The sequence below is a fragment of the Penicillium rubens genome (assembly GCF_028828025.1).
Source record: "Penicillium rubens strain IBT 27055 chromosome Unknown utg000002l_segment0_segment0, whole genome shotgun sequence".
Lineage (NCBI taxonomy): Eukaryota > Fungi > Ascomycota > Eurotiomycetes > Eurotiales > Aspergillaceae > Penicillium > Penicillium rubens.
Genome location: NW_026890600.1, coordinates 5,181,779 through 5,192,777, shown reverse-complemented (window position 1 = coordinate 5,192,777; position 10,999 = coordinate 5,181,779). Strand labels below are relative to the sequence as shown.

Genomic DNA, 10,999 nt, shown 5'->3' with positions numbered 1-10,999 from the left:
TGGCTTTAGTCTTTTGCCCTGTTTGTACATTGAATTTGGGGCTTTCGTTCTTGGAGTACCATGGGTGGGAAGGATAAAAGCCATCTCTTTATAGAATTGAATAGTGTATCATGGAAAGTATCCTTTGGCCAAAGCCATCTACATGTATTTTGATTGTTCAGGGTATCTCTTTTTTTGGTTCTCATGGTAAAATAACGAGATGGAGGGAATATGTGAGGGAATATGCAGACAGAAGCAGCAATCTGTCGTGTACAAAGGCCCGAATACTCTTCAACCCTCCTCGCCAAAACATTTGACCTCTAATCATCACGACGACTCCGACGAGAGTCGCGATCACGATCACGGTCTCGGTCATTCCGAGACGAGTGCCGTGAGCTGCTGTATCTCTCATCTCGAGACCGATGGCTGCGGTCCCTGTCCCGCTCCCTATCTCCATCTCTCCTTCGATCGTCTCTATCATCGTCACGGTCGCGACGACGATCCCGGTCATAGTCTCGATCCCGATAGGACCGGTCGTCCCGTCTGCTTCTATCGTCATCGTCGTATCTAGAGGAACGACTAGAAGAATGGCGACCACTAGACCGACTGCGGTCACGTCGCGAGGACCCAGTCTTCCGACGAGAACGTTCCTCCTCGTCGTCGTAGTCGCGTTTGCGGTATTCCCGGTCACGGTCCTTGTCCCGACCGCTCTTCTCAAGGTTGCGATCCCGTCGCTCGCGCCAGTCGTCTTCCTTGGGAGGTTTGGACTTGGCCTCCTTCTGTAAAGCAGCGAGTTCCTCTTCGGTAAGATGCTCGCCGGTTTTCTTATTCCGCATCGTGATAGGCATGTACACACCCTCAGCCTTATCATTTTCCTCCCCCTGTTTCCTCGACGCCTTGCGCATAGCCGATTTTCCCCAAGCTCCAAGCTCGGCTTCGGCTCCCTTGCCGCCGGACGAATCCTTTGCGCCAATGCCAAGGAGGCCAGGTCGTCGTTCTGGGACACGAGGGTTTTTCGCCCTCTCTGCAGCTGTGGCACTGCTGTAGTTGCCTCGTCCGATAGCTTGACCATCCTTCCAACCCATTCCTCGTAGCAGGGCGGCGCCGAATTCCTCAACGGGAATAGCGTTGTAGGCGTCCAAATTAGCAGGCTCGGGCCGGGATGCCACATCTGTTCGGAAAGACCCTAACTCGCTGTAGTGAACTGGTTCTTCTTCCTTTGTGGCGGACTCGATAACGAGGTCTGACCTCCGTTCCACGTCTCCCTTGGTTTCGCGAATCAGCGCTTGCATGGCAATCTGGTCGTCAGTGAGGGGCTTGGTCTCGACAGGTTTCGCATCAGGCATGGCCTGGTCTTCGACCATTGCCGCGCCGCTATCTCCCTTCTCTGCAGATTGCTGCGCAAAGCTCAACCCGTACGCCATACTGGGCGTATCTGTCTCTACCGTAGGCACTCCGGATTGTGCTTGTCCGTTCTTTTGCGCTTCCTGCATAGCCTGCACTTCGGCGGGTAGCAGGTTCTTCTTGCTTTTCTTCGCATTGACGCCCGCCCGGTCGCGCCAGTTGTTCTTGCTCGTTACGGGGATGATCAGTGGCTTATTTGCGTCCTCCACTGCCTGTCCATCCGCAGCAATGGCGGCACCTGTGTGGGTGTCGAACCCAGAGATTTCCTCGTGGACCGGAGGGGCCTCATCTTCGTCGGAGTCATCGGCGTAACCAAGCTGGTGAGGCCGCCGAGGCAGTGATCGGCCATTTGCTGGGGAATTTGTGGGACGGCCGCGGTTTGAGGATTGGAGGTTGAAACCAGTCTTTTTTGGAGGACCATTCGAACCGGATAAAGATAGAGAGTTCGGTTTGGACGGCGGTTGCATACCCTCATTATGATCGCGCGAAGACATCGCGATGTTATCTTGGTTTGAAACAAATGGAGTGCTTAGTAGGGAAGAGAGAGCTCGAGGAGCAGTTGATACTCGAGAGCTCGTGGGCGGTGGCAAAATTGAAGCGCGCGGCTAAACCGGCAGATTTTGTATGTTGTTAAGGCGGTAAGCAAGTCGGAGATGGATAAATCATCATAAAATACCTCAGTATGATATGTGCCACGCAAATCACCTTTCCTGCCTCAATAGACAAACACCAACACAAAGGTCCTTGGGTTCCACTCATTCGAAGTAATCAAAGGCGAGTAGGCTATACTTCTACGGAGTAGGCAGCCAGATAATCCAGGCAGTGAAGATCACAAAGATGATCTGGGCCTAATCGGGATTTTGAAGGTACTCGTAATTGGATTTTCCTTTTCATCGTTAACATCACTTCTCGGGGATTCAAATGGAGTAATGAACTACATGCGAGCCAGCAAAATGGCCGAGAGCCGGTTACGTAGTCCGGTCTTGTATAGTCCATTTGTTCCGGAACTGTTTTTAGATATGTTTCTAGATATCCACGGATCTGTTAGGTAGTAGTAGAATCTTGAATTCTAGTTTTTCATCTCTATCTACTATTAGGTGGTAGTATTCTAAAAATATGCCGACCAGACAAGCATAATAAGACGAAAAGAAGCATAATCCAAGTGGACCCCGATGCCCCACAGGGCGTATTCGTTCAAAAACTACCCGATTCGGAATCTAGAAATAGCCCTAGAGAACTGCATCAGATGTTTATAAGTCCCTATAAATCCCACATCTTCCTCAGGAAGAAAGAACTACACTCTTCTTGGCATCAATAATATGGATATTGTTTTTCACCCCGGCAAAAACGGGACTGATCCCTGGGTAGAGTTCTACCCCTACACACCATCTGCCACGGCTGGGTATGCCTTTATGGGAATCTTTGGGGTTTCAACCCTTGTCCATATCGTGTTGATGTTCCCCTTCCGTGCTGCCTACTTCATCCCACTGGTTCTGGGAGGAATTTGTAAGAAGATAGTCCCCATCCACAAAAGAGGAAACATCAACGCTAACGATGAACGACCAGGCGAGACGTTCGGCTACTACGGCAGGGCATGGTCACACCAGTCTCGATTTGACATCAAGTCATGGTCCTTACAGGAGATGCTCATTCTATGTGCACCGCCTCTTGTGGCAGCCACCGTCTACATGGTCCTCGGCCGCATTATCCGCTCCTTCGGCGCTGAACATCTTTCAAGCATGCGCCCCAAATGGCTCACCTTTGTCTTCGTTATGAACGATGTTCTCTGCTTCTGTACACAATTGGGAGGTGCAGGTGTCCAGGTTACCGGGGACGAGAAGGTGATGAAAATTGGCAAGAAGGTCGTTTTGGCTGGCTTGATCTTCTCCTTGGTTGTCTTTGCCTGGTTTATTCTGATTGCGGCCAAATTTCATCGACGTCTCCAGCAAAGTCCCACACCTCTTCTCAATCAGAATCTCGATCTGCCCTGGCAGCGATACATGTGGGCAATCTACATTTCTTGCTTGGCTTTGATGGTGCGCAATCTGGTGCGGACTATTCAGTTCGGAGCCGGTCAGAAAACCGATGTCAACACCAAGGAGGTCTATATCTATGTTTTTGACGCCTTTTTAATGTTCTTTACGATGTTGGTATTGACCATTTACCATCCGGGTCGGCTTATTAAGAAGGCTCGTCGCTTGACCAAGACTGATTTTACGGGAGAACGAAATTCTGCGCATGGGCTGTTGAGTGAATGCGAGATGGGCGAGCGCATGCCGAACAAGTGATTGATGAGGGTTGAACAAGTTATATAGCCAGAATAGAGTCCATGGTACCTTCCTCATGTACTAAGCCGTTTAGGGAAACCTTCTTCCTCCCGAGGTCTTCTTCTTCTTCTTCTCCTGGCATCTCTACCCTCTTCTCTCTTCACAACACTCTCCACTAGTCTATCTTTCTTGAACTTCTACTTTTTACTTTCTCTCTATAATCCCTACTGCTCGAAATTATCCACACAAATACACACACTTTCTCTCACACTCGCTCACTCCATCGCTTTCAAGACTATCCATTCTCCCAACATGCCTGTCACCCTCACCACGGCCAAACATCCACCCCGTGGGTGGCGACTCCGGAAGGTAGCCGACATCGAAGACCTCTTCAGACAATCCTGCCCAGAAGGGCGTCGTGATAGTAAGAGGTTGATTGGGAACTCATTTGCTAAAGACTTCTTCGACACATCTCACGTCTCCGCATCCGAAAATGGCTTTGTCTGGGCCGTGTTCCACGCCTATAGCCATCACCACAACCTTGTGCTGCGGCCCGAAGATGTATGGTTCACCATTCTATCACAGCTCAGTTTCTTCGTTATAGCACATTCCGAGGAACTGCGACATCTATTCGTCTCGCATAAAGATAGAAAACACCTAAGTATTATCTCAAATGAGACCTTGGACACTGTGGACTTTGGTGAACTGGCATTAGAAATGACCGAGCTTATGGAAAAGCATGTGGTGGATCCGGAACTGCGGAGTTGGATCATGCCGGCCTTCAGCACCACGACTGCATCCGACGAAGCGGTAGCAGCTATCTTGATGATGGGCTCTATGCAAAAGTATTTCACATACCAATTCACTTTACGGTGTGGGATTCCGTCTGTCACTTTGCTCGGCGAACGTGAGGACTGGGCACTTATGGTAACGAAGATTGCTCGACTAGCTCAGCTAGGGGACGAGCCTGCTCGATTTGCTCAACTTCTTCGGCCGGTGCTTAACAACTTCGCTGCTTCCTTCGACAACCCCGAAGCACCCGATGTACTGAGTTTCTGGAGCAAATGTGCAGACAGAAGAGGTGGCGGAAGCGGACCAACTTACCTGACTGGCTGGATATCGGTTTTCTGTTTCTGGGGAGAGGATGGGAAGTTGCTATACCCAGAACGGATTCTTCCAATATGCTCGCGAGGCTTTCAGGAACGGGAGACGGAGTTCGACCTTGATCAGGCCTTGTCACGCTGTATAGACACAGAGAAAGTCCCTCTAGGCTACGTCTCCGTGCCGGTTATAGTTGACAATCTTGGGCACGTATTTGACACTGTGATGGTGGCTGGCATGATCGGCATACAGGCCATTCCCACTAGGGAGGCCGGGCTTGGTTCGATTCAGCCAGTGTCGGGGTGGTTCATGTATGAAAAGAAGAAACGAGCGTGTGCCAAAACGCACAATCCAGTTGACAAACCACCTAGGGTATTGGATTGGTCGTTGGTCAGACAAGGCAAGTGAAGCAATTGGGTCATTCGGTTACTTTCGTTTCAATTTCGCTTTTGTTTTGAATATTGGCATTGCAATGTTCGGGAATTCCCTTGGTAGCTAATCAGCAGGGTCGTTTCAAATCTCAATATTGAGAGTCGCTGGAAAGACAAATACAACAAACCTTTGTTTTATGTCTATTATCGCTTGAACAGAAGATAATTAAAGGGAAAGGCCGGAGAGCTACCAAAGAGGGACATTACAGAGCTGATAATATGTGTATCATTTCATGGGGCTAATGGTAGCTACCGAAGAACAGTTGGCCTGGTGACTACATAACATGCGTGTGCATGGCGTAGCTTGTTCGAATTTGGTCCTTGGTGTTGCTGCTTTTCCTCTGAACCGACAGTCGTAGGACATGTGTTGTTCTTTCATATATCGAAAACATAGAGATCATCCATACCAGCGACACAGTTGATACATCTTCGACGGCTACACAAGAATCCCATTGGGCGAAAAGAAAAAGAAAAGAAAAAGAAAAGAAAAGAAAAGAAAAACTTCAAACTAATCATACAATTCATATCAATTCCTAGAGTAATCCGACCGCCCCAGTTTCGCCTATTCCCAATGATACAAGCCCAAACCCAGAATTCAGAGCAGCACTGGTGTAAAAAGAGCCAGTGCACATCAAGTTCAAATAAATGATGAACATCTTTTCAACGGGCCAAAACAGATAAAAAAAACACGCATGCGGTAGAGGTCAACAAATAGGGGTAGGGGTAGGTGTAAGTGACGGTGTCGGTGACGGTGTAGCGCGAGAATCCGAATCAACGGTGAAGGACAAAGTGTAGAGAAAAATAAATCAGCGTAAGGGTTGGTGTAAGTATTTACAGACGAAGGTAAAGTGGGGAGAGAAAATAGATCCGCAAAAGTATTGTAGGGGAGGAGAGGAACAAGTTGAGAAATCTCCTAGCTGGTTGCCGTCTGGGCAGCCGGAGCGTGCGGGCTCTTGCTGGAACCTTGAACGGCGCCAGCCTGGGCACTGCCACTGCGCTGGTTTTGAGGAGTGGCGCTGCGACTGGGCAGAGGTGCAGCACCGTTCATGGCGGGTGAGCTAGTCGGGCCAACGCGGTTTTGTTGACCGGGCTGGGGAACCCGCATCATCGGGGAGAACCCTTGGTTTTGAGGCACCTGCATTCCAGAACCACCGTTCGGAGCCTGGAAGTTAGCCTCATGGGGGACTTGGTAGCTGGCCTGGACAGCATTGGCATTGATGCTACCTGCAGCGGCATTCATCGCTGCTTGTTGGGACAAGCGCTGCTGTTGCTGCTGCTGATACTGGTTGAGTCGGTCCGTGGCCAGCTTGGTCACTTGCTCAGGGGGCATATTAGGGTTCGTACGTTGAATCTGGCTTTGGAGAGTGCTGATTTGGGGCACAACGCCGCTCGAAAGAGGGTTGGGCTGACCCATACGAGGCGACGGGGTTGAGACGCCTTGTGGTGTACCACCGTGGAACGATGGACTCTGCATTCCCCCTTGGTTCTGGAGGGCAGCCATCATAGCAGGGTTATTAGGTGTACCGTTAACATTTGACATGTTCATGTTCGGCGATCCCTGAGACCCAAATTGTGGGTTGTGGAATTGCTGGCCCTGCTGAGGGTGCTGCTGCTGTTGCCGAGACTGGAGAAGACGCTGCTGCTCTTGCAATCGATTGGCTTCTCGGATGACGCGCGTGTTATCAGGAGAGGCTTGCATTGGCAGGCCTGGTCGTGCCCCTGGCGTTTGCTGCAGTTGAGCTTGCGGCATCATCTTCATGGCCATTCCATTGGGCATCTGACCATTGGGCTGTGCACCATTAGGCATGTTCTGCATTGGGATAGGGCGGGCTTGATTGACACCAGCACTAGGAGGAATGCCGTTTGTCATTCCGTTCGGAGTTCCACCTGGTAGACTAGGGTTGGAAGTGGGGGGCATGGTGTTGTTACGCCCCGGCGCATTCATCATTTGCTGCTGGTTAGGTACTTGGCCGGAACGCTGCGCTGCGAGACTAGCCTATATAGGGGATAAGCCACAGTGCTTTCAGGTAGGAACGTTAACAACCACTCACTCTTTGCTGCGCAATCATTTGCTGGCGGTACTGTTCCTGCCTTTCCTGCAGCTTCATTTCTCTGTCGTACTTCAGCCGGCTGAACTCAGCCGGTGACGAGATCGGAGGCTTGGGCTGGTTAGCCTCATTGGCTTTGCGCAATGAAGCAAGGTGGGAAGCTAAGAGATGAAATGTCAGTAGAGTCCTTGCCATGATGTTACGTGCTTCTATTCCAGACATACCATGCTGCTGTTTCTGAAGCATAGTTTCCCGCTTTTTGGCCAGCTTTCGCATGGCATCAAGCAAAGCAAGATGCTTCGAAGATCGTCTCCGGTCAACCCGAAGAGGCTGAGTAGTCCTCCGGCGGACGGGCGGCTGAGGCTGAGCGTTGGCGCCTTGCTGCTGCTGCTGTTGTTGCTGCTGTTGCTGGGCAGCCTGTTGCTGAGCCAACACAGTGCGCTGGGCAGTCTCAAGCCTCTGGTGGTAAGCTCGGAAGTATTGGGTTTTGGACATATCTGCAGGAAGACCTTCAAGCCCTACCCATCGCTCGAAACATTCCCACGGAGTGCGTCTCTCGGCGCCAGAGGTGAAGAGTGATGGTGGGGTAAGGCAGCTGGAAATTAGAGACCAGTTGTAGGAGTACTCCTTGACCAAGCGTCGGAGTTCATCATCCTCAGCGAAAGTCCATTGCGAGGACGAACGTGATTCAAAGAAACCAACAGATGGCATGGGGTGTTCAGTCGGAGGCCGGAATTGATGGCCAGGGTGAATCCGATCACGGATGGGCTTGTTCTCTGGTCGGAACAGCGCAACGTTTGTCTGCTCGGGTGCCAATTCGGTGATCCGATTATCCGAATCATTGCCGTACTGGGAGTAGTCATATCGGCTCCGCTTACGAGGATGATCGTCATCGTGGAAGGTAATCTTCGCCGATGCAAATTTGGACACTGGCAGTAGTTCCGTCTTCCAAACTGTGTCAGGGGAGACTTTGAATGCCGGTGCGTTCGTGCCAGGGGCGATCTGGAGTGGTCCGTATATCGGCAATTCGTCTAACAGCTTTTCCGCGGCAGGGGTCATGTCAATCGAGAAGTTGAACTCATCCGAGCCCAAGGAGAAGATAGCAGCGGGGGCGACTGCGTCATGAATGTCGTGTCGAGGCTCATCATTGAACCCATCACTGACTGATTCTTCCTCGGCGGATGGCATGAGATCTGGAGTGGGATGAGAAACACCAAACACTTCATCGCCAACGTCGTCGGAGGGTGGACTGAGAACCGCCTTAGAGGAGTCCTTTTCTGTCACGGTTGCCGTTGGAATCTTTGCTTGGACACGAAGTAAGGTCCGATGTTCCACGTCGCTGTTGACATATTCTGCGCACCAATCGGCACAACTCTTTGCAGCAGCGATCTTCCACTTTCTCTCCTCCCGGAAGTCAGTTCGCATCCACTTCATGTGATCTAAAACAACGTCCCAATGTGTGCCCTGGCGGGGAGGTTCAACAGAGCGTTTTAATTGCCGCAGTGGCCATCGGTTTGCATTTTGAAGAGCATAGATTCGCCGGAGGGTACGGCAATCCATCTGTTCTTGGTATTCAAGCAGATGATTACTAGTACTCAAGGTCTTATGCGCGGATGCCAGCAGGGTATTGAGGTTTGTTCCCCGGGGAGGAGCGTACGCTCTGTTCAAGAATAATGTGAAAAGATAGTCTTGCTCCTCGTTCAGCTTGGCAACTGCATCCATATCTCGATGCGTCAGATCCGTAGAGTCGGCCTTCTCCTGCTGAGCTGGCTGCTTGGGAAACACGACAGTCGAGAGTCGGCTTCTCTCCTTCTCCCGCTCCTTGCGGTCCTTGAAGCGCATCCTCGCGACAGAATCCGGAGAGCCTTGATCAGACGGGGTAACTGGGTGGCTCCTATCATGAGTGACACTCTTAGGGGTTTCCCCAAGGATCTCGGAAACAGATTTGTGCCGGATGGCTCCTGATGATACCCGAGTAGTCATGCGCTCTGGTTGCGCCGAGCCAGGTTGAGTTGGGGGGATAGAAAGCTTTTTGGCCGTGGGAGTCTCGACAGTTGAATCTACAGCGACTTCGGCTTGTGCGGTTGGTGACAACGAGTCTTGCACAGTCGTCTGTGGTTCTTGTGGTGCTTTCGCTTCAGAAGGAACGGGCTCAGGTTCCTGGTCAACGTCCATGCGATCTGTATCGACCCCGGTGTCCACACTCTCCACAATCACCTCTTTCGACGAAGGTATGTCGGCGACCACATCATTCACAGGTTTATCCGGTTTCGACTGAGCTTCTTCGAGACGCAATTGCTCGTCTGGGGTTAAGGGAACCAAGCTCGGGCGAGGGTGGGCAGATCGGTCATGCTTATGTTTTGGGCGATCAATTGCCCCAACCTCCTCAGTCACTTCTTCTGCGGGGCTTGTGTCGGGTGATGCGGCAACTGGGACGGGTGTATTATTATTGTAAGGGTCAATGGAGGAGGCAGGTGATGGTGGTTGTTCGTGTTGAGATGGTCCCAGTGTAACAGAGGGTCGTGCTTCGTGTTTCTTTCGAAGAGAGTCAGAGGGAATCTCCAGTGATGGAACCCCAGTCGCGGTTGGCTTCGACACGCGGGGGGAGATCGTTGCGTCATTGTCGTGGGCACTGAGCGACGTTTCTGCTACCGGTACACTAGCTTTCTGTTCGGCGCGCGATGAGTCGAGTGACTGCACAGCGATCGGTGGCACGTCGAGATCCCTTGGCAGCCTAGGGCTGGTAGCTGGCACTGATGGCCGGCGTGTTCCGGTTGTATCCACGGGGGTAGGTGGGAGATGAGATGTCGCGGTCTGAGGTTGGTCTAGAATGGGCGTTCCGTGCTGTTGAGGCTCGGTCGCATGCGGAGCTCCGCCATCAACGGTTGAGGGTGAAGTGATCCCAGCGACAGCTTTGGTGCTGGTGGTGGCAGCGGTTGTCGGGGGGATTGCATTTCGACTTGGTGAGCGCGCGCGCGCATGGGTTGGCGGCGGAAGAGTAGCTTCATTAAAGTAACGACCTCTAGACAGGGAATCAGCATTGGGAAATTATAAACAAAAATAAATAAATGCAAAATGGATTCCACTGGCAGAGAGTCAAGGCGATTGGACTTACTTGGAGAGATCATTGGCGTCGAGGAAGGCCTGTTCTTTCTGGTGGTAATGAGCGTCCTCGGTCGCGCCAAACCCGACCGTGGCTAGATACAATGCGCTGAGCTTGCGCTTTCTGCGCGACAAACAGTTTCTAACCACCAAATTAGCGACAAATTCATCATTTCTAGGCTTCCCAATCGAATTCCCGCCGTCGAAAAAATTAATACTTACGCGATCTCATCGTTTTTAGATCGTAGGAGCTCGTCACGGAGCATGGAGTCTAGCTTCGGAACGCAGCATCCGATTAACGCGGGAACAAGGGGAACTGATCGAGCGAGGTCATCCAGATGGAAAAAATCGCTCGAAAAAGATGAAAAAGATGGGTGGAGGGTAGGAGGCGATGAAAAGCACCTGGAGCAGGATCTTTTCGAAGGGGGTGAAAATGAGGTTACAGGGCGGTATGAAAAATGTGGAAGAACGGGAAAGATGTTGGTTTAGGTACAACCAGTTATTCGCTCCCTCTATAAAAAATACACGGCTTGGCCAGGTACCTGGTACTTCTGAAAAATTCCCTTTGATGATGGAGGGAAAAATAGAACGTGATATCAACTTGGGGATACAAGAATGATGTCTACTTTAATGAGCTATAATATGGTTGTCAAAGACATATGTGTTT

At 51.1% G+C, this 10,999-nt stretch overlaps 4 protein-coding genes across 4 annotated transcripts; 2 read left to right on the top strand and 2 right to left on the bottom strand.

The window, feature by feature from the left end:
- Window positions 1-299: 299 nt before the first annotated feature.
- On the bottom strand, window positions 300-1,877 carry spp2 (spliceosome ATPase-activating subunit SPP2; the record flags this gene model as incomplete). Its single annotated transcript, XM_002565750.2, has 1 exon — window positions 300-1,877. The coding sequence occupies one exon, from the start codon at window positions 1,875-1,877 to the stop codon at window positions 300-302; it is 1,578 nt and encodes a 525-aa protein (XP_002565796.2).
- Window positions 1,878-2,702: 825 nt separating this feature from the next.
- N7525_004463 (RTA1 domain-containing protein) lies at window positions 2,703-3,671 on the top strand (the record flags this gene model as incomplete). Its single annotated transcript, XM_061213024.1, has 1 exon — window positions 2,703-3,671. One exon carries the CDS (start codon window positions 2,703-2,705, stop codon window positions 3,669-3,671), a length of 969 nt encoding a protein of 322 aa, XP_061070045.1.
- A 291-nt stretch (window positions 3,672-3,962) lies between these two features.
- N7525_004462 (DUF4419 domain-containing protein) lies at window positions 3,963-5,159 on the top strand (the record flags this gene model as incomplete). Its single annotated transcript, XM_002565752.1, has 1 exon — window positions 3,963-5,159. The coding sequence occupies one exon, from the start codon at window positions 3,963-3,965 to the stop codon at window positions 5,157-5,159; it is 1,197 nt and encodes a 398-aa protein (XP_002565798.1).
- Window positions 5,160-6,095: 936 nt separating this feature from the next.
- On the bottom strand, window positions 6,096-10,598 carry eaf1 (MYB and HSA domain protein; the record flags this gene model as incomplete). Its single annotated transcript, XM_002565753.2, has 5 exons — window positions 6,096-7,178; window positions 7,234-7,391; window positions 7,455-10,252; window positions 10,346-10,474; window positions 10,555-10,598. The coding sequence occupies 5 exons, from the start codon at window positions 10,596-10,598 to the stop codon at window positions 6,096-6,098; spliced, it is 4,212 nt and encodes a 1,403-aa protein (XP_002565799.2).
- Between the last annotated feature and the right edge of the window lie 401 nt (window positions 10,599-10,999).